A 20,607-nucleotide genomic window follows, 5' to 3' on the forward strand; every position below is an offset into this window, starting at 1 on the left:
GGCATTAAAATAGTATAGTATGAATTTATAACTAATTTAAGGTTTGATTTATGAATCTGCTCTAGCTCTGATTATTAACAGTAAATGGATTTCATTCAATATGGAAAAACATTTCCCAGCCATGACAGCTTTGTTCTGAGAGGAAAATTTGTCTAGCACTTCATGTAAATTTATAGCATGGTTTACTTCTTTTAGAGCCAATTAACTATTTAGAAAAGTCTAATTTGGAGAAGAAGAAAAAACAGTAGCAACACCATTACCTGATTTGCTAAAATAAATTAAAGCAGGTGTTTTAAGATTTTACTTGAATTCTGGCTGTAAATTGACACTTTTAGCAGAAAGTTCATGAATGAAGTTTTTAAATAATATTCCAGTGTAATTTCCAGAAGGTCAGTCATATGTAAAAAAAAATACAACAATGCACTTTGAGCTCTAAATTTTCAGATGTTGAAGTCTTTTTCAAAAATATCTTTGGTTAAAAAAAATGGTTTTTCATTTAATTTTTTTTAATTATTAAAAAATTTGTTAATACATTTTATGTTTTTCAGTTATACAGTAATAATAATAAAAAAAAAAAGAACTCACAGTATTTTCCTCAATTTTAAATTTTAACTTTCAGTGTAAATTTGTCGAGCTAAGATCGTGGCTCTTATGTCAAGTCTTAGTATTTTTTCTTTTTCTTCAAAGAACATGGAAAAACGCCACTATCCAATTTAAATCCTCTCATGAGCAGTATTTCAATTTATTGAATCAAAAATTCACATAGGAAAATATTAATTTCACGTAATATTGATATCAAATAACATTACCTCTTACTTTTCTTAAAAGTTATTAGAAGAGAATATTTTAAAAGCTAAAAAATATTACTTTTCAAAATAATTCTGAAATAAATAAAAAATATTATGATAAACTAATAGATCTAGTGCACATTAAAAAAAAAAGTTTCAGTGATTGAATTTTTCCAGATCTATTATTTCTAAATATTTCAGGATTAGTTGACAGTTATATTGTTTATCCAGCTAGAAAAGTCCTTTATTCATGATTATTATTCCTTCATTTTGATTGACATATTTATAAAAAAAATTTATTACTTTTATAAAAATTAGGAAATTTTTATTGATTAGTTATGTCTTTAATGTTTTCTTTTCATTCATTTTTGATGATATAAACATTTAAGAATGAAATAAATAAATGCCATGTACAAGTAAACAAAATATTTATTTAAAGTCTTTTCCTATAAAAGTTCATTTAGATACAAAATCAGTTTTAAGGAGCGGAACTTGGTGGAGGAGGAGGTGGTGGAGGTGGCATTCTCATTCTTGGTGCAGGTGGAGGAGGGGGCATAGGAGGAGCACCACGACCAGGTGGGAATGGTGGAGGTGGTGGCCCTGTAAAAGAAACTCAGTGTAAAGCATGTAAAGATAATAAATAATTTAATAGTTTTTAAGTAAGTATTTTTCAATTCTATATTTCTAAAATTTTATTTTTTGCTTCTTGGCTGAATGCAGAGATCAGTGAAACCAGAGGAGCAGCAAATATACTGCATTAAAAACAAACTATGTTACATCCTTAGCAAAATCAGTATTACAAGCTGAGTCTAATGCATAGACAAAAGGAAAAAAAGATCACTTGGGTGTAACAAGAATATAAAGCCAGTGTTTACTTGAAGAAAGCAAACCCTACAGGGAAATTGCATTTCAGTGAATTTGGAAATCCTTTCAGAGAATTTGGTAGAGACCTTAGACTCAAAGGTGTGTCCAAATCCTCTAAACTGAGAGACAGAATTACTTTCAAATTATTTGATTTTATACATTTTTCATGTTGTTTTAATAAAAGTAAAATTATAGAACATGATCTTCCAAGCTTCTTCAGAAATGAAAATTAAATAAAGCCACAGTTCTCGTGCCTTGAACTTGAAATAAAGCCTTAGTTTTAAATTAAATATATCTTTGAAAAATTGTCTGTACTTTAATAAGACTAAACATTTCAAAAGTTTAACTTCCAGATTTTCCCACTAGATGAAAATCATTAACATTATAGCATAATTCTCAATTTTCAATGCTGTGTTAGAGGTTGAAGTTAAGTTTGTGGTATAAAAAAAATCGAAGAAACACTTTTTATTTTATTCATATTGCCATTTTTAAAATTAATATGATAATTTCATATTTTTTAAAAAGGGTGCTGGCTGGAGATGGATAAAACTTAACACTCATTTTATTAGATGACCATTATAAAAATAGTACAATATTTACTAACAAGCATGATTTAACATGACAGCAGAGGTATAAGAGAACAGCCTTAAAGTTGACTATATCAATGTTCTCCCCCCCCCTTTTTTTTTTTTTAACAAAATTGACATTTGAACTGGTTAATAATCTTAAAAGTATAACCCAGTATTATTAAAGGTTACAAATAGAATAAGTTATAACCTTAAACTTTTTCTTAATGTTCATATTACAGCTGATATTTTTGAAAGCTAAAGCATCATTAATTGCTTTCATTAACCATTATGATGAGTATAAGCAAATACTCAATTAAATTTTAATAAAATGTTTAACGGCATCAAAATCTTAAAAAGTATAGCATTGCCACATAAAGATTATTCTCAGCTTCTTTAGGGTGAAGTAAGCAGGAGAGTTAATCTTATTATTGAAGTCTTCAGTATAAAAATTATAATAAATAAAAAAAGGTTTCTAATCTTTTTGTATTTAATATCATACATTGGTAATAATAATAAAAAAATCAAATGAATGTTAACAAATGCATAACAATGTCAGAAACAAATGGGTTCATAAAGGGTGACAACTAACAACAGAATATCGTAAATCTCACAATAGTTTAATAACAAAAAAAGAACAGAAGTTGAAATTTTCAACAACACTTGTTTATTAAGATGATAAGCTTTAAATTATTATAAGAATCCAGCACAACACAAGTTTAGTTAAAAATATTTTTAAATATTTTAGCTAAAATCTTGAATTGTTGAAAAAAAACTTTAAATTTATGGTTAAAACTAATAAATTTCAGTTTAAAACAACATTACTTATACTTATTATTAAAAGTAATTTTCATTGAAATTATAGATATATTATGAATATGGTTAGCTTTAAAAAAACTTTTTATTGAGTTAATAAAAATAAAACTAATTACCAAATGGCTGTGAATGATAACCCATTCCAGGAATTGGAGGCCTCATTCCAGGTATTGGAGGAGGAGGCAAGCCTTGACCAGGAAATGGTGGCATATTTGGAGGCATACCTGCAATGAAATTTTGATCAAGATCCATGCATTATAAATATCTCATATTAGCACAATCAAACATTCCTAAACCTTTTGAAATAAAATTATATCAAATCAAAAATAAAACAATAATTTTGAGATTTTTAATTCAGGGAAAGCATTGTTGAGAAATTTTTAAAAAACTCAGAACTTTAAGTCTTTTACAATCACATAATTTAAATCTTATACACCTGGAGTAATGTTCTCAAAGATATGTACAGTCAAATGATGTAAAATTCAAATCCACAGAGGTGTCCCACCTTAAATATTATAAATAAGCGAGATATTCTAACATTTTTCTGATTTTTTAACCATAAAAACTACATGGTACTTTCCATGGCTAATTCCATGAACTTCTCATGACTTAACGAAGTTACTATTTTCTCCGACAAAAATAGAATAACAAATTTAAAAAGCATTATAATAATATTAATTAAAATGATAGGTATAACCAAAATTGTTATACTCTACATCTTCATATTTATTGATTTAAAAAAAAAAAAAAAAACAGTGTAAAGAAGGAGTTGGAACAATAAAATAGCTGAGTAAATTATTTTTTCTTCTAAAGAATTATATTCTAAATATACTTTTCCTGTTCATTAGAAAGGAAAGAAATATTCCTGATTTTTCTGTTCTCATTTCGGAGGAAAAAAAAATTTGCCAATGACTGGCTTGCTTCAGGTAGAATTTTAAATTGATAAAATAAAAAAATAAAAAATAATAATTCTGAAATCACAGAAATTTAAAAGATACTTCATTCTAGAAATTATGCTTTTTTACTTAATTTTTTTTGAAAGAACACCATAGTTTTTTAAGAACATGATAAAAACTTTTTATATTTTAATAAAATATGACTTTGAGTGTTGATTTTGTTACAAATTCAGATATTACGAAGACCCTAAAATTGTGGAGAGGGAGTTAAATTCCATTTTAAAAATTAGATTTTTCAGTGACCTAAATCCAGGACTTTTCATGATTTTTTTAAAAAAAATAGTTAAAATCATGACATTTCATGACAAATTTTGATGAGACAACTGAAACTAGAAATTATTAAACAGATATTGAGGAGAACAAAACTGCTGTAAGGTACTGCTAAATATTATTGCAAATTATGTGGAAATATATCTGGATTTGAAAACTCATAAAATAACCAAGTAAAACAACAATAAAATAAAATAAATACATAAATTTTGACACTATGGAAATTTTGACCCCACTTTTTATTTTCCCCCAGGTTTTGGGAGCTCTACACTATTCAGATTGTTCTACAAAAGTTGAATCTAATTTTATGTTCTATTCTTTTTAACTAGATTACCTTATTTTCAATCTAGGGACCGATTAGCTGAGCTTATACATTGTACATTAATAAAGGAATATCTGAATTGTACTATTCAAAGCATACTTTATAAATAAATTTTAGCTAAGGCAATAATAAGATTAAGACAAAACATACACACCATTTAATTTCTGCATAAAAAATAATCATTATGGTACAAATGAAAACTTCCAATAATAGCAAGCCTACAATCACTAAGAGATTTTTTTTTTACTTAATTTTTGTACACTAAATGACATCTCACATTCAAAGTTGATATGAAACATTTCAATAAAACTCTTGCTGTTAAAATAATTACAATATAACTTAAAATTCTATGCAGTTACTTTCAGAAGACCACATCACCATACTGTTATCTGAGCTGACCACCCAGTTAAACACTCACAGAATATCAAATCCAAATAGGAAGTTACAAAACAATCTAATAAAACTTACCAATAGGAGGAGGTGGTGGTGGAAGAGGTGGCTGCTCTATACTTTTTGGAGGAAGTGGTGGTGCATCTGAACTGGGTGGAGCAGGTATTTGAGATGCAGCTGTTGTTGGTAAAGGAGGTGGTGGTGGAGGAATTCCACCAAATGATGAAACTGGAGGAGCAGGTGGAGGAGGTGGCATGTGAGCTACAAATAATACAAATTAAAATGTCATATTAACTATATGCCAAAACAACTGTAGTAAAACAACAACACTTAGACTTGTTATTGAACAACTCTGAATATAAAAATAATTTCTTTGTGATTAGGATTTGAAACACGCTGTTATTCTTAGAAGAAAAAAAAGTTCGACTAAAAGATTCACCATTGCCCTCTTTTAGAAAATGAGCAAAAAGTGTTCCCTCTTCCTATTTGGGACTGTCAATCATGAATCCATAATGATAGGTAACACTTGTTCAACAGAGCTGCAGTGACATAAGTCACAAATTTTAAGGGTTCAAAAAGGGTAACAATACAGGGTCCATTTTTAACGTTTTTAATCTAGTTTATATGTAAAAAGACCACAGTCACGGCTGTTGTGCACTAGAATATGTGGGTAACATTAAAGGTTAGTGAGGGGTCAAGAAGAGAGATCACTAGGAAGTTATTTTTACTTATTTCTCATCATATTTATTATTAATAAACACAGAATTTATAAATTTGGTCATTTAAGTCCAGATTTGTGGTAAATTTTTTAAAATCTTTCCCACCTACCCAGCAAAGAAAAAAAGTTTTATAAATTAATGTAAATGGATAATAAGATAAAATAAATTTCTTTTTGTAAATTACTCACAATTCTAAAAATATGTAAACATAAAACTAGTAAAAAGAAAGAGAGCAGGGGTGATTGTGAGCCCAAGTCAAAATTGCAGAAAATTTTGTGAGTTAAAAAAAAAAAATTTAAATCAAACAATTAGAAAAAAATTTAAACAAGGTTTTTTCCTTTTTCTCAATATTTCTTAGTTTACTTAAAATATATTTAAAATTTTACACATACCTATACCATTTATACATATCTATGTTGACCTGGAGAAGTAATTGAAGTTCACAAATAGGTCTTTCTTGAGTTTACGATTATAATAACTACATATACTGATAAAAAATGAATATTAATTTTGAATATAAGCTTAATAGGCTCTCCCTTACAAGCAAATAAAATAAACTGTGTTTTCAAGTTCCACCTTTGAAAATTTGATTTCCGGAAACTTTCGGGATCACGGTTAACGAAAAATCCGGAAATCCGGATTTTTACGGAGCACAATCAGCCCTGAGAGAGTAAAGAATTAATCAAAAAATTAAAAATATTTGAAACTTACATGATGGTGGAGGCGGAGGAGGTTGTGATGGTGGTGGTGGCATAGGCGGCCTCATAGATAATGGTGGAGGAGGGGGCAAGGAACTTGGAGGCAATGGTGGGGGTGGAGGTAGAGAGCTTGTCGTAGAAACCACTGTAGTTGTTGGCATGGGTGCTGGTGGAGGAGCAGGTAAACCAGGAGGAGGCATAGGTGGAGGAACCATGTGAGTAGGAACAGGCATTGGACCACCAACAGTAGGTGGAGCATCAGCAAACAGTTGATGAGGACGATCAGCATGAGACAGGGGATTCTGAGCAGCCAACAGACGTTCTAAAAATCAAAATACAAGCAGAATTTATTAGTTATAACATAATTCTCAAAAGATAAATATCTTTTAAAATGCATTTTATAATTAATAAATTCAATTCAAATGAAAACAGTAGTGTTCACATTTATTAAATGACTTTTAAAATCATAGTAGTTAGTTGGATTTTTTTTTCAAAATTTATAATAGATAATTATATGGAACTACCTTTTCACAAACTGAAATAACTATAATTAAATAGATTTATAATGAATTTTCTTGATTCAAGGATTTCCGCCGCTTCATAAAAATGAAAAGAAAAAAAAAAGCTATGAATAATTGAAGTTTAACCTCCTCAGTTCCAAACTTTTGTAATAAAATATACTAAATGTCTTAAATGTCTAATATGTGTTATTTATAATAGTATAATATTTTAAATATTTGAAATTGATGAAACTTTGCAGAGCATATCGGGGTTGGCTAAAGATTCATAAATATTTTTCTTATTTCTTAATTTTAAGCTCTTGTAATAATAGTATTACAGGGTAGTCTCAATGTTAAAATGTTATTAAGCTTTGTAAAGCATTTTAAGGTAAACTGAAAATTCTTTAAAAATTATCAGATTTATATCTTTTAAAAATGTTTGTAAAGTACTCTCTCAACCACTCGTTGTTAACCAAGAGGGTCATGGATTTTAAGACTCCATAATTTTTAGAGTAACTGCATGAAGATGACAATACCTTTTCTTCTGAGATAAGCTGGTATGAATGAATCTGAAGAAGAGTGGGCTTTAGTCCACCACTCAATGTTGCAAATTACATAATGTATGAAGTTCACAATAAGTATTTCAGGAAAAATTATAACAATCAGAAAATAAGAATGAAATTTACCAGCTGCAGAGCCATGTCTTTCACCCTTTGATTCTTTCTTAAAAGCATAAGAAATAGTGATTGGCCTGTTGCACAAATACTGCCCATTCATGGCTTCAATGGCTGCATCAGACGCTTCAAAACTAGCAAAGTTTATAAATGCATAACCTTTGGAATTTCCAGTTTCTGGATCTCGCATAATCTATACAAAAAAAAAATCAAGCAATAGTTCAGTAAATAATACTTTCAATGTTTTATGTTAAAAATTACACTAAATAGAAAAAAATGGAAAATCAATTAAAGTATGGTATAAGTCTCGATACAAAAAAATAAAATAAAACAACAGTTACATCAAAAAAGCACATATACAACAAAAGTTTTCCAATTTTTAAGATTTAAAATTTTTATATCCATTTCAACATCTTCAAAGGCTTTTGATTTCGAAATATCCCCAGTCTCCCTCTAGCTTCTTGCCGACTGGTTAATCCAGGCTCTTTCTTTTCTCTCCCTCTCCATCATCTTGTGCCTCGCTAGTTTTAGGTGTCCTTTCTATCCTTTTCCCTTCTGCCCCAGTCATTCTATCTGCCCCAGTCACCAGGAATTCTATCTATCTATGGCCAGTAAAATGCCTTTTTCTAATTCAATATCGGTAGCTTGTTTTAATTCTCAACAAAATATAAAGTTTTTGAAATAACTTCATTATTCATTTAACATATTTACTTCCCTTATAAACATACATATTAATGTGTGATGCTATATGCATGTAAAGATAACTATTTTNGGTTAATCCAGGCTCTTTCCTTTCTCTCCCTCTCCATCATCTTGTGCCTCGCTAGTTTTAGGTGTCCTTTCTATCCTTTTCCCTTCTGCCCCAGTCAAGAATGACAGCAGGAATTCTATCTATCTATGGCCAGTAAAATGCCTTTTTCTAATTCAATATCAGTAGCTTGTTTTAATTCTCAACAAAATATAAAGTTTTCGAAATAACTTCATTATTCATTTAACATATTTACTTCCCTTATAAACATACATATTAATGCGTGATGCTATATGCATGCAAAGATAACTATTTTTTAAAATACACTTTTTAGAAAGTATGGTAAAAAAAAAAAGAAGAGTAAATTTAAAATTGAACAATTCTATCCCCTGGAATAAAAAGAAAATTCTGCAACTTCAAAAGTTACTTTACGTATATATGTGTATATATATATATAGAGAGAGAGAGAGAGAGAGAGAGAGAGAGAAGGCAATTTTTTAATCCTGAAAAAGCAGCAATTAATTTCCAGGCGAAATATTATTTTGTCCTCTAATCACAAAAGGAAAAAAAAATTTTTTTTTTAAATATTAAAAAAAAAAAAACTTGCATCAAGTGTTTTTTTTTTTTAAATAAGCAATTTTTTAATATAATATATTTTCACTTTCAATATATATATTATACATATAAGTTTTACGTTTTAAAACATTTCTTGTAGAAAACATTTTGGGAAATAAGGCTTATTCTTGAGGTTGCATTAGCAGAAATGATCAATAAAGAACCATTATTATTAACTAAAAATTTATAAAACATTTTGAATTAAAATTTGCAAAGAGAAAAGAAAAAAATACTTTTGGAGTTTGGAGGATCACACCAAAAGCAGAAAACGTATCATACAGAAGCTTCTCATCAACCTCAGGATCTAGATTGCCAATAAAAATGTTTGCACCAACATCTAAATTTTTTTGATGAGCTGAAGCCTATAAAATAAAAAGCAGAAATTTAAAAAAAAAAAAAATAACTCATAAGGATATACAAAACTTTAAACAAAATGAACAAAAAAAGGACTCATTCCAATACAAGATCAAAAATTATTGTGAGTATGAATGAATTTTAAATGTTTTCAATTGTTCAATAGAATTGGTAATCAAGAATAACCAGCAATTTTATCAGCTAATGTATGCGCTGCATCAAAGAATTAAAAAAAATTAAAAATTCTTTAAGAAATTTTACAAAATAAAATATAAGTGTATTTCCCTGAAATACATTTCCAGATCAAAATTGACTTTAGTGAATCCAATTCTTAGATTTAAAATAAACTTATCAAATTTAAAATTGTAATTAGTAGAGAATTTCTAAAAAATTATGGGTAACAAAAGTAAAAAATAAATATATTAATAAATAAAATACATAAATAAACATGACCGATTTTGATCATATTAAAAAAGTGTAACTAAATAGGTTTCAGCTACCCTTTGAGCAACTTCTTCATGGCGCGATTTTGGCTTTAAAATTATCACATACTTTGACGAATAGTTAAATTGTATGGAAATAAAGGATTTTGATGAATTTAAAAATTAAGTAGCCATGAATCAAATAAAGTCTAGAATTCCGAATGAAATAAAAAGCTACTTTTTAGACGAGTTGCCGAAAATCAACTAGTAAATTGGATAATTGTGAAGCTGCACGATTTCTTACATAAATATAAACAAGAAACAGTTAATAAGAATGAAAATATGCAAAGTCAGTCGTGCATTATGCAAGTAATAATTATCATGTAAATTTTATAAAGCATTTTTATCTAGTAAAGTATGTGATAATAATTCTTGAATTCTTCCAATTGACGAAAGGTATAATAACTTTTGATAATATGTATGAAGCAGTAAGTATGTACAGGTACAATAATTTCTACGAAAAATTTGGGTAACCAGAATTGAGAAACGATAATATTAAGTTGTGAGTTATAATATACTTGAAGTAAATTAATGTGGTATACATAATAAAAAAAAAAAAATAAATGCATAAAAATTTTTGAATAGAAAGAGTTTACAGATTAAATGCTTACCTTATTTACTCTTATAGGCTTGCCATATAGTTTTATCATGTTCATAATTTTGATAGCATAATCTGCATCATCTTCGCCCAAGAATTCAACAAAGCCATACCCTTGATGCTGGCCTGTAACACGATCTTTAGGCATATGCACATTCACTGAAAAATTACAATAAATTTGAAAAATTCAATAACCTTAAACTAAGGCCTGTGATTTTTTCTTTATTTTTATAAAAAAAAAACTAGCTTTTTTTGCTGATTTAAATTAGAGTCATCTTATTTAAAGGCCTTAAAACCTTACATTTATAATTCCTTAAATTTTATAAATGTAGTAGTAGTACTTGTAGTAGTAGTAGTAATTTTAAAAAAATCAGTTGATTTAAATCAAAGAACCCTGCCTAAAAGATCATTTGAATTATATTTGAAACATTACAAACATTAATGCCAAAATAAAAAAAAGGTGCAATTGCAAAACTTTGCATTATACAGTGTTTTCATCATAGAAAAAAAATGGGGGAGAATTTCTCACCCTTTCTCAAAAACAGGGTGAGATTTCAAAAAGTTAAGTGAGATTTCTAAAAACTAAAAAAACACAAAAACTCTTGAAAAAAAAAATCATTTCTTTAATATAATACATTTTTAACGTCTTCTATTTTTTAAAGCATTGAATATTTTTGGTGCATCATCATAGAAGATTTTGCCTTTACAAGGCATTTGTTCATCTTACATTACATTACATCTACATTAGCACATAAAAAATTTGAACGTCTTACATGAAGAAACCTTACCTACGGTAAACACGTGGTTGCAGAGAAATGTGTTCTGAAAGGGGTTCCGTGGTTGTGTTCTGTTGTTCGAAAAGGTTCTGAACAATACTGGTAATTTTCGAAGCTAGATAACAGGGCAGATGTTGGGAAATAATTAAAGATCCAGGAAGAAAAGTGAAACGGATTTTATTCTAAAGGGCGTAATTCGAAGCTTTTTCCAAAATGCGAGAAATTTGCGAATTTTGAAATTGATTTATAGAATGCGCGAATTTCTCACAGTAATCATTTTTTAATGCGAGAAAAGAAAAAAATAAGCGAGATTCTCGCGTTCTCGCGCTGTAGTGAAAACACTGCATTATATTAAAAAAATCTCATTTTTGATATATGAACTCTATAATATATATTTTCTTTTTAATTGTATAAAGACTGATCAGCAGGGATAGCACAACAAATTTGTGGCCTCGTGCACAATCCAAACCTAAAGCGAACCAAATGACAAAAGTGACAAAGAGATCAGTACCCTGTGGCTGAATTTTTTCAAGTTTTGCTCGACAATTCTTTCGAGTACTAATACCTTTCTGAAAGACATTTTTAATAGTAGCAAACATATATGTTGCTAATTTAAAGCAACAGAAGTGCTTTCTGTTTACAAAAAAGCCTTTATGTATAGAATGGAACACCATATCATTTTTTTAATTATAAATTAAGAAATTTTTTTTTTTAAATCTAAATATCAAAGAATATATATTCTAATATTGGCAATATTCTCCTGTTCTAAAAAATATTTGCATAGTTAATCATTTTAAATTTTTGCTATTTGGAAATTACTTTTCATGATATCAATCTGAAATTTTAGCTAAAACCAGTCATTGTGGAAATTTTTTATTCTCAAAAGAAAGTAGAAAAAAATCATGAGCATTTATTCCACCTCCGATATGGGAGAAAGGCATTTTTTGAATATAATTCAGCAGAAGGGGGGGGGGAGTTCTGCAGTAAAAGTAATATTTTGAAAAATTCCGTAGATAAAAATCTCAACTTCTTTGCTTCCCAAATAAAAAAATCTTTCTGCAAGAACTCTGTAATGTTCTAAGACAATGTCGCCAAGGGGGAATCAGCACATGTGGGAAAGGTTTTTTTCTCTTCCAAATATAATTGAAGGGAATGAAATTTGAGATGATGTAACTAGGTCTAACACTGATCAGAGCATAAGCTAGATATGGAGTTTAACTACAAAGTTTTAACTAAAATTCAAAAACAAAATTACAACATTTGCAGAATTGGCACCAACATTTATGATATCGTGTTTAATCCTCGGAGCATTGTCTTAAATATGTTCTCAGTAGCTTAAACTAATACATTCGGGAGAAAAAAGCTTAAACTTTCCATAATCAGTATTGATATTGAATTTTAAATGCTTAATTGGAAGATTGGGAAACATTGTGTGGAGGCTGAGTGATTACTATATCCATTCCTATTACAATCAATTATTGTAGTGTAGTGAGCGTATATGTCAGCAGTATGCTTTGATCATCATAAAAGACGAATTCTAGTCCATTATTGTAGCTCTAACGTGATGTTGACCAAATAAAACCAATTAAATAATAGAAGGAAAATTTAAAAGCACATCTAAGTATGTAAATTATAATGTGAATATAATTTAAACAATAAAGTTTAAATTTATGATTAGTGTAGAAAACATAAGTAATCGCACAAATATCTCAAATCTGTTTATGATAACAATACTAATAACCTCAAAAAAATAAATATAGTAGGTAAAACATACAAAAGTATAGATTTAATTTCTTCTAAATGAAAAACTCTGCAAACAGTATCAAAATTCCATGCACGAAACAACGAGAAAACTTAATTTTAACAAATTGACTAACTTAATATAACTTACCAACAGGACCAGCTTGAACAAACAACTCCCATAAAATAGTTTCACTGACTTTTTCATCAAGACCTCCCACATAAATGGTTGCATCTGTGGATAGTTTTATTAATGAGAAAATATTAACACACTCAAATCAATCTAAAAATAAAATCTAAAGCAAATTCTGTGCTTTTAAAATAATAAATGTCAATATAAACACTACCGTGATAATGATAAGTCTTAAAAGATCTAAGCTTCAAGAATATTCTAAGGCTCAGGTGGACTAAAATTTGGCAATCATCATTGCAAAAAATTAAATTTTATTGTAAAAAATGATAAAGAAATAAAACTTGAAGCAGTGATAATGGTAGAAAAAATTTTTACAATTCACTTTGTGAAAGTGATTATAAAATATATGTATCTTTTATAGAAAAACAAAAACTCTTTGAAAAAATTATACTTAGCCATTTTGAGGAGTTATAAAAAACAAATTACCATAAGAATAATAGTAGTATATAAGATACCTATTACCACAAACAATTTTGCAGCATTGGCATCAATAATAGTTTAATGATTTTATTATAACCCCTGAAATAGAAAAGTGGCAACAACAAAAAAATTGTAACAGTGAGAAACTTAATTAAAAAACAATGATGAGAAGTTTCCTGTTGGATTCGGTGGAAGCATGCTGAATTTGAAGAAGAGCCTCAGAGCTCATATAAATCTTGATAAGCTAAATTAAGCCTTACCTATTGAAACACAGTGCTATAAGCGAATGCAGAGAGCACGCCGCACTTTACTACACTCAATACAATGATGACGAAATTCAAGTTATTTAAGAATGGGGTAATTATGTGGCAATATGTCTAACATTAAAATAGAAGAGTAATTGAGAGTCCACAAAAGTAAATAACAACTAGAGTATGGGGAAAAATGTTATGGTTTTTTGCAATCCTTACATATTTTCCGTGGTGAAAAAATAGACATAAATTACCGAAATAATATAATAGAATAAATACTTGGTATGATGATACATGACCATTTCCGTGTGAGATATTTAAGGAAATATTCTGAAGAGGAAAAGAACCCTTTTTGATTTCAAACAAAAGGCATTTATATCCATCACTTTGACGAAATATAAGCAGGTTACTTTGAAGCGTAATGAATGGTAACAATTAATGCAGAATATGATGAGTGATGTCACGTCGCTTCAACTTTACTAATTAATTATTAACGGATATCCTTCTCAAATTGTTTTAACGGATTCTGCACAAATTATTTTATCTATAAAATGCAGTCTTAACAAAATGTTTTTTCACAAATTCCGTTCAGAATTTTTAAAAAAAAAAAAAAACGGAGAAATGCTATTTTTATTTCATCATTTTAATACTCAAATATTTGAGGACCGGCTTAATTTCCTCACAGAAGAACAATATTCATTAGACGGAACTATGCATTTTCCATTTTAAGCGGCTAAGGAAGCATTGAACGTAACTACAAAATAAAAAGTAAAACAATCTTAAAGCTTAGAAAAACTAATTTTGAATATAAAATTTAGTCAAACAATGTATAATGAAGATTTCATTAAGTAGTATATCACAAAAATTAAACATACCCTGATTTCTTTCTGCAATCGGACCGGCAGCCATTTCTATACAATAATAAACAAGCCAGAAATGTTGCCAACATTTAACTCTTAAAAAATTTAATAAACCACGAAGTTAATACGCTTCCGTCTCTTTACTTTATCTGAATTACTGAGGCTTTCTGGTGATGCTGGTGCTCAAAAGAGCTTTTTTAAGCTACGTCAAACGTAATTTTAGTATGAATCATGGAGCTAGGAGTAGATGGAGGAGACACTAGCAGAAATTCGTGAAGCCGAAAACTCGGCAATGTTAACCGCGAAATTAACCGTCGGCCATCTTACTTACTTCAAAACATTGGCAGTTGTAGCTCGTTTATGCTTGAATTGTCGTATGTTCGGACAGTTATTATCATTTTTATTTTATTCGTTATTCGAGTAGTCTTACTTTGTCTTATTATTTTTTCTTGGACTTCTNCAATGGGCTATTGGCGACGGTCTGGGAAACATCCCGGAGGATGATCCGAAGACATGCCATCACAATTTTGATCCTCTGAGGAGGGGATGGCACCCCTGCTTCGGTAACCCGACGAACTGCGCGCGAATTTTAGTTTAGTAATAGAAGTTTTAATTAATAATATTATTATACAATACCGAATTTTTTTATTTCGTCAGTGGAAGGCATTAAACAAAATTGAGAAAAGGAATGATTTCAAAACGAAAAAATTTTCCCATCAGTACTTGAGCAAAAATGGTGGCTAATTATAAGCAACCAATCCCCTCAAAGACATTGCCAGGCAATAAACTGGCTATGTCTTTCAGGGGATAATTGATTAAATAAGTTCAGTTTATCGAAAATTATTCCATGAATACAAAATTAAATAACTTCGACATTAATGTTACCTTTATAAAAAAAAATATTTTCTACATATCCCCTTAACTATGTATTTAGACTAACTCATCTCAGAATATAGTTGAAAGAGAAATTAAAAACTTTTGGTGTATTAATAATGTACGCGCTTCTTTTATTTTTTAGATTAAAATTTTTTTATTACTACTAGATAAAGTTTTTGTAAACATTTTATATTATTCTTAAGGTGTAACACAGTTTATGAATAGGAGTGTACTGGAACTGAATAGGGGTGCTCGTACCTTCTTCCCAAGAAATTTGTTCCTGGACCTTATTTATTTTTTTTTAAACTATCTATAAAAAAACCAAGTTCTTGTATGATCTGCTATCATTATCAACTTTGAGAATGAGCTAAGTGCATATTAAATGCCTATACAATTAGCACAGTTGTAAAGTCAGGTTTGATAAGGCTACATATCTGTGATTCTAAATTGTTTCTTCTTCAGCAAATCCTTGGAAGAACGAAATCTCTCCAGGAAAATATTTTAACTTATTAATACATTAATTAGTTTTGTTTATAAGTACTTAACAAATAACTCAGATATCTTCCTGGATTAGTGTGATTTGATTGGTTTTAAAAAGGGATAATCTAAAAACAAATACATAGCAGCATCGATGAAATTAAAATCTAAACTTTCACCATTAATATTTAACTAGAAGAAATAAAAAAAAAATTACTTAAAGTTTTTGTTTTGTCGCTCAGTTTGCGGGCAAACAATGTTTAATGACTTAAAAGTAAAGCTTTGAAACCATGTTTCGAATAGCCTTAAGAACTAGAGAAAAAATGAAATTATATCTATATAGTCAATATCAAACACAAATATTTATAACACCAAAAAAAATTTGATAAACAGGTCTCAAATATACTGCGACCTAATTAATTTAGCCAAAAATGTTCATTCCTATAATTTTTTTAAATTTTATTCCATTTTCAAAATGTTTGATGAGTTTGCTTACAATTAGGAAAAGCCACTGTGACGCAAATTTTTAAATCTATAAAATAAAAATTTTAGCAGTGTAGAAATTTGAAGAAAATTATTTAATACATTTAAATTATATTAAAAAAGATATATTTTTTAATGCTTTAAAAGTCATTGTAACTGTTCCTATTAAAAATAATGAATTAAAAACTGCAACAGCAAAAAAATTTCAATATTAGTTTAGTAACCAGGAAAGCAGCAAAAATCTCAACATATTTTCAAGGAAATAAAAGTTAAGAGTTTACTTCACCCTTACCTTACATGAAATTATTAGGAAAAAATTAAAACTTTTTTAACATTGTCATTATCAATACTCTTACAATAACAGATAATATTCTCTTATAAGACACTTAAAAACAGAACATTTTAAGAACCTAGAAGTCTTTACAGACTTTCAGGTTCATAAAATGCTCTTTAAAGATAGGTGCAAGAATGAAAGAAAAAGATTTTTTAAGGTATTAAAATAATATGAATTTATAACTAATTAAGGATTTGATTTATGAATCTGTACCAACTGTGATAATTATTAATAAATGATTTTTATTTAATATGTAAAAACACTTCCCAGCCATGATTGCTCCTAGAGGAAAATTTGTCTAGCACTTTATGTTAATATATACCATGGTTTACTTCTTTTAGAGCCAATTAACTATTCTAAAAGTCTAATTTGGAAAAAAGAAAAAAAAAACAGAGCAGCTATACCATTACCTAGTTCGTGAAAATAAATTAAAGCAGGGGTTTTGAGATTTTTCTTGAATCTTGGCTGGAAATGGACACTTTGAGCAGAAAGTTTAAGAATAAAAATTTTAAATAATGTTAATTTCCAGAAGGTCAGTCATTCATATGCAAAAACAATAATCGTATTACAATGCACTTTGAGCTCTAAATTTTTCGATGCTGAAGTCTTTTTTTAAAAATATCTTTGGTTAAAAAAATGGTTTTATTTAATTTTTTTCAAGTATTGAAAAAAAAGTTTTGTTTTTCAGTAATACGGTAAATAAAAAAGATAGCCCAGAGTTTTCTCAAATTAAAATTTTAACTTTCAGGGTAAATTTGCTGAGCTAAGTTTGTGGCTCTTATTTTTGAATGTCATAAGTCTTAGTTATTTTGCTTTTTCACAAAGAACATTGAAAAAAGCCACTATCAAACTGAAATCCTCTCACGAGCAGTATTTAAATTTATTGAACCAAAAATTTTCACAGATCTTCCACACACAAAAAAGAAGTTTCAGTGATTGAACTTTTCCAGATTTATAATTTCGAAATATTATAGATCTATTATTTCTAAATATTTTAGGATTAGCTGACAGTTATCTATTACTATCAGCAAAGTCCTTTATTCATGATTATTATTCCCTTATTTTGATTGACATATTGTATTTACAACTTAAATAGACACTAAGAAATTTTTATTGATCAATTATGTTTTTAATGTTTTCTTTTCACTTATTCTTGATGATGTAAACATTTAAGAATGAAATAAATAAATGCAATGTACAAGTAAACAAAATATTTATTTAAAGTCTTTTCCTATAAAAGTCAATATAGATACAAAATCAGTTTAAAGGAGCAGAACTGTAGGCATTCTCATTCTTGGTGCAGGTGGTGGCCCTGTAAAAGAAACTCAGTGTAAAGCATATATAAAGATGATAAATTAAGTTATAAAATTTTTTTAAGTAAGTATTTTTCGATTCTATATTTCTGAAATTTTATTTTTTGCTTGGCTTGTTGGTTGATTGCAGAGATGAGTGAAACCAGAGAGGAAGCAGATATACTGCACTAAAAACAAACTGTGGTACATCTTTAGCAAAATCAGTATTGCAAGCTGAGTCTAATGCAAAGACAAAAGGGAAAAAAGATCACTTGGGTGTAACAAAACCTGTGTTTACTTGAAGAAAGCATACCCTATATGGAGATTGCATCATGGAGCATCAGCAAACAGTTGATGAGGACGATCAGCATGCGACAAGGGACTCTGGGCAGCCAACAGACGTTCTGGAAATCAAAATACAAACAGAATTTGTTAATTAAAAGATAATTCTGGAAAGATAAATATCTTTTGAAATGCATTTTATAATTTAATTCAAATGAAAACAGTAGTGTTCACATCTATTAAATGACTTTTAAGATCTTTTTGTTACTAGAAAAAAAAATTTTTTTTCAAAATTTATACCAGATAATTATGTGGAACTACCTTTTCACAACTGGAATAAGTGCAACTAAATAGGTTTATAATGAATTTTCTTAATTCAAGGATTTCTACTGGTTCATAAAAAAAAAAAAAAAAAAAAAAAAAAAAAGCTATGAATAATCAAACTTTGACTTCCTCAGTTCCAAGCTTTTGTAATAAAATATACTATATGTCTAATATGTGTTATTTATAACAGTCTAAATATTTGAGCTTGATGAAACTTTCCAGGGCATTTTGGGGTGTGCTGAAAATTCATAAACAGTTTTCTATTTCTTAATTTTAAGCTTTTGTAATAATAGTAGTATATGGTAGTCTCAATGTTAAAATGTTATTAAGCTTTGTAAAGCATTTTGAGGAAAACTGAAAATTTCCAGATTTCCATCATTAAAAAAAAAAAAAGTAAAGTCTCTCGACTACTAGTTGTTGGCCAAGAGGGTCATGGATGTTAAAGCTCCACAATTTTGAAACTTACTGCATGATGGAGACAATATGGTCAGTATTATGCACTGGCCACCTTTACTTCCCAGATAAGCTGGTATGCATGGATCTGAAGAAGAGTGGGGTTGTAGTCCACCATTCAATTACCTAAATTACATAATGTATAAGTTCACAATAAGTATTTCAGGGAAAAGTATAACAATCAGAAAATAAGATAGAAATTTACCAGCTGCAGAGCCATGTCTTTCACCCTTTGATTCTTTCTTAAAAGCATAAGAAATAGTGATTGGCCTGTTGCACAAATACTGTCCATTCATGGCTTCAATGGCTGCATCAGACGCTTCAAAACTAGCAAAGTTTATAAATGCATAACCTTTTAAATTTCCAGTCTCAGGATCTCGCATAATCTATAAAAAAAATTTAAAAAATCAGGCAATAGTTCAGTAAATAATACTTTCAATGTTTTATGTTAAAAATTATAAAATAAAAAAAATAAAAAAATGGAAAATAAATAATAAATAGAAGAAAAAAAATTTACATCAAAAAAGCACATATACAACAAAAGTTTTCCAATTTTTAAGATTTAAAATTTTTATAAGTGTTTTAACAACTTCAAAAGCTTTTGATTTTGAAATATTTTCAATATCACTATCATCTCTTTTTATGCTCAATGGTACATAATGCCCTCAGTCTTGTTCGCCAGCCTCCCCTGTCAGCTGAAGCTGCTCTAGCTTCTTGCCGACTGGTTCACCCAGACTCATTCCTTTCTCTCTCCCTCTCCATCATTCTGTGCCTCATTAGCTTTAGGGGTCCTCTGCATCCTTTTCACTTTTTTCCAAATCAAGAATGACACCAGGAATTCTATCTATCTATGGCCAGTAAAATGCCTTTTTCTAATTCAATATCAGTAGTTTCTTTTAATTCTCAACAAAATATAAAGTTTTTGAAATAACTTAATTCATTTATACAATAATTTTATTTACTTTCCTTATAAACATACATATTGTTGTATGATGCTATACACATGTAAAGAATAACCATTTTTTAAAATGTACTTTTTAGAAAATACGGTAAAAAAAAGAGCAAATTTAAAATTAAACAATTCTATATCCTGAAATAAAAAGAAAATTCTGCAACTTCCAATTACAAAAGCTACTTTACGTATCATAAAAAGCCTAATAAACTTCATTAAATTTTATAAGAATAAAAAAGTCTATGTAACAGGGCTCGAAAAACCGCCCGTCATCGGCGGTCAAAAATTCCCCGCGGACAACAAATTTCTCGAATCCAGCGTCCGCGCGGACGGGCATTTTCCCATTAATGTTCGTGATACATGTTCAATTTTTGTTATCTTATAAGAGTCTAGCGCCTCACTTCTAAAGTGACCCTCTAATATCGAAGTACAGCAACATACTATGCATGGTGGAATTGATGTTTTCTTTATCTGGGAGTACTGCAGCGGCTGAAAGGGGCTTTTTAGCAATGAACTTACAAAAAAAAACATTAC

The 20,607-nt window shown here is 28.8% G+C and overlaps 2 protein-coding genes across 8 annotated transcripts in view; both read right to left on the reverse strand.

Annotated features, from left to right (window-relative positions):
- Positions 1-1,199: 1,199 nt before the first annotated feature.
- On the reverse strand, positions 1,200-14,772 carry LOC107456627 (splicing factor 3B subunit 4). Its single transcript, XM_043050916.2, has 9 exons — positions 14,616-14,772; positions 13,028-13,111; positions 10,374-10,519; positions 9,160-9,288; positions 7,576-7,756; positions 6,403-6,711; positions 5,051-5,233; positions 3,151-3,258; positions 1,200-1,388 (listed from the first exon to the last, which is right to left on the reverse strand). The coding sequence occupies exons 1-9, from the start codon at positions 14,647-14,649 to the stop codon at positions 1,267-1,269; spliced, it is 1,296 nt and encodes a 431-aa protein (XP_042906850.1). The 5' UTR covers positions 14,650-14,772; the 3' UTR covers positions 1,200-1,266.
- A 3,194-nt stretch (positions 14,773-17,966) lies between these two features.
- Positions 17,967-20,607, reverse strand: part of LOC107442162 (splicing factor 3B subunit 4) — a 10,377-nt gene continuing 7,736 nt past the window's right edge. Inside the window, exons 5-8 of one of the 7 annotated variants that reach the window (XR_006226150.2) lie at positions 19,327-19,507; positions 19,135-19,247; positions 18,376-18,466; positions 17,967-18,082 (exon numbers count right to left, since the gene is read on the reverse strand). Coding sequence is in view for 4 of the 7 variants with exons in the window: in XM_043050919.2 (XP_042906853.1) it covers positions 18,393-18,466; positions 19,327-19,507 (255 nt within the window). In the remaining 3 variants the exon portion in view is untranslated. Of the gene's footprint in view, positions 18,083-18,178; positions 18,467-19,134; positions 19,248-19,326; positions 19,508-20,607 lie in introns of those variants that run through there. The other 6 variants (XR_011638088.1, XR_006226151.2, XM_043050919.2 and 3 more) reach the window with 6 other exon arrangements.

The sequence above is a fragment of the Parasteatoda tepidariorum genome, chromosome 10 (assembly GCF_043381705.1).
Source record: "Parasteatoda tepidariorum isolate YZ-2023 chromosome 10, CAS_Ptep_4.0, whole genome shotgun sequence".
NCBI lineage: Eukaryota > Metazoa > Arthropoda > Arachnida > Araneae > Theridiidae > Parasteatoda > Parasteatoda tepidariorum.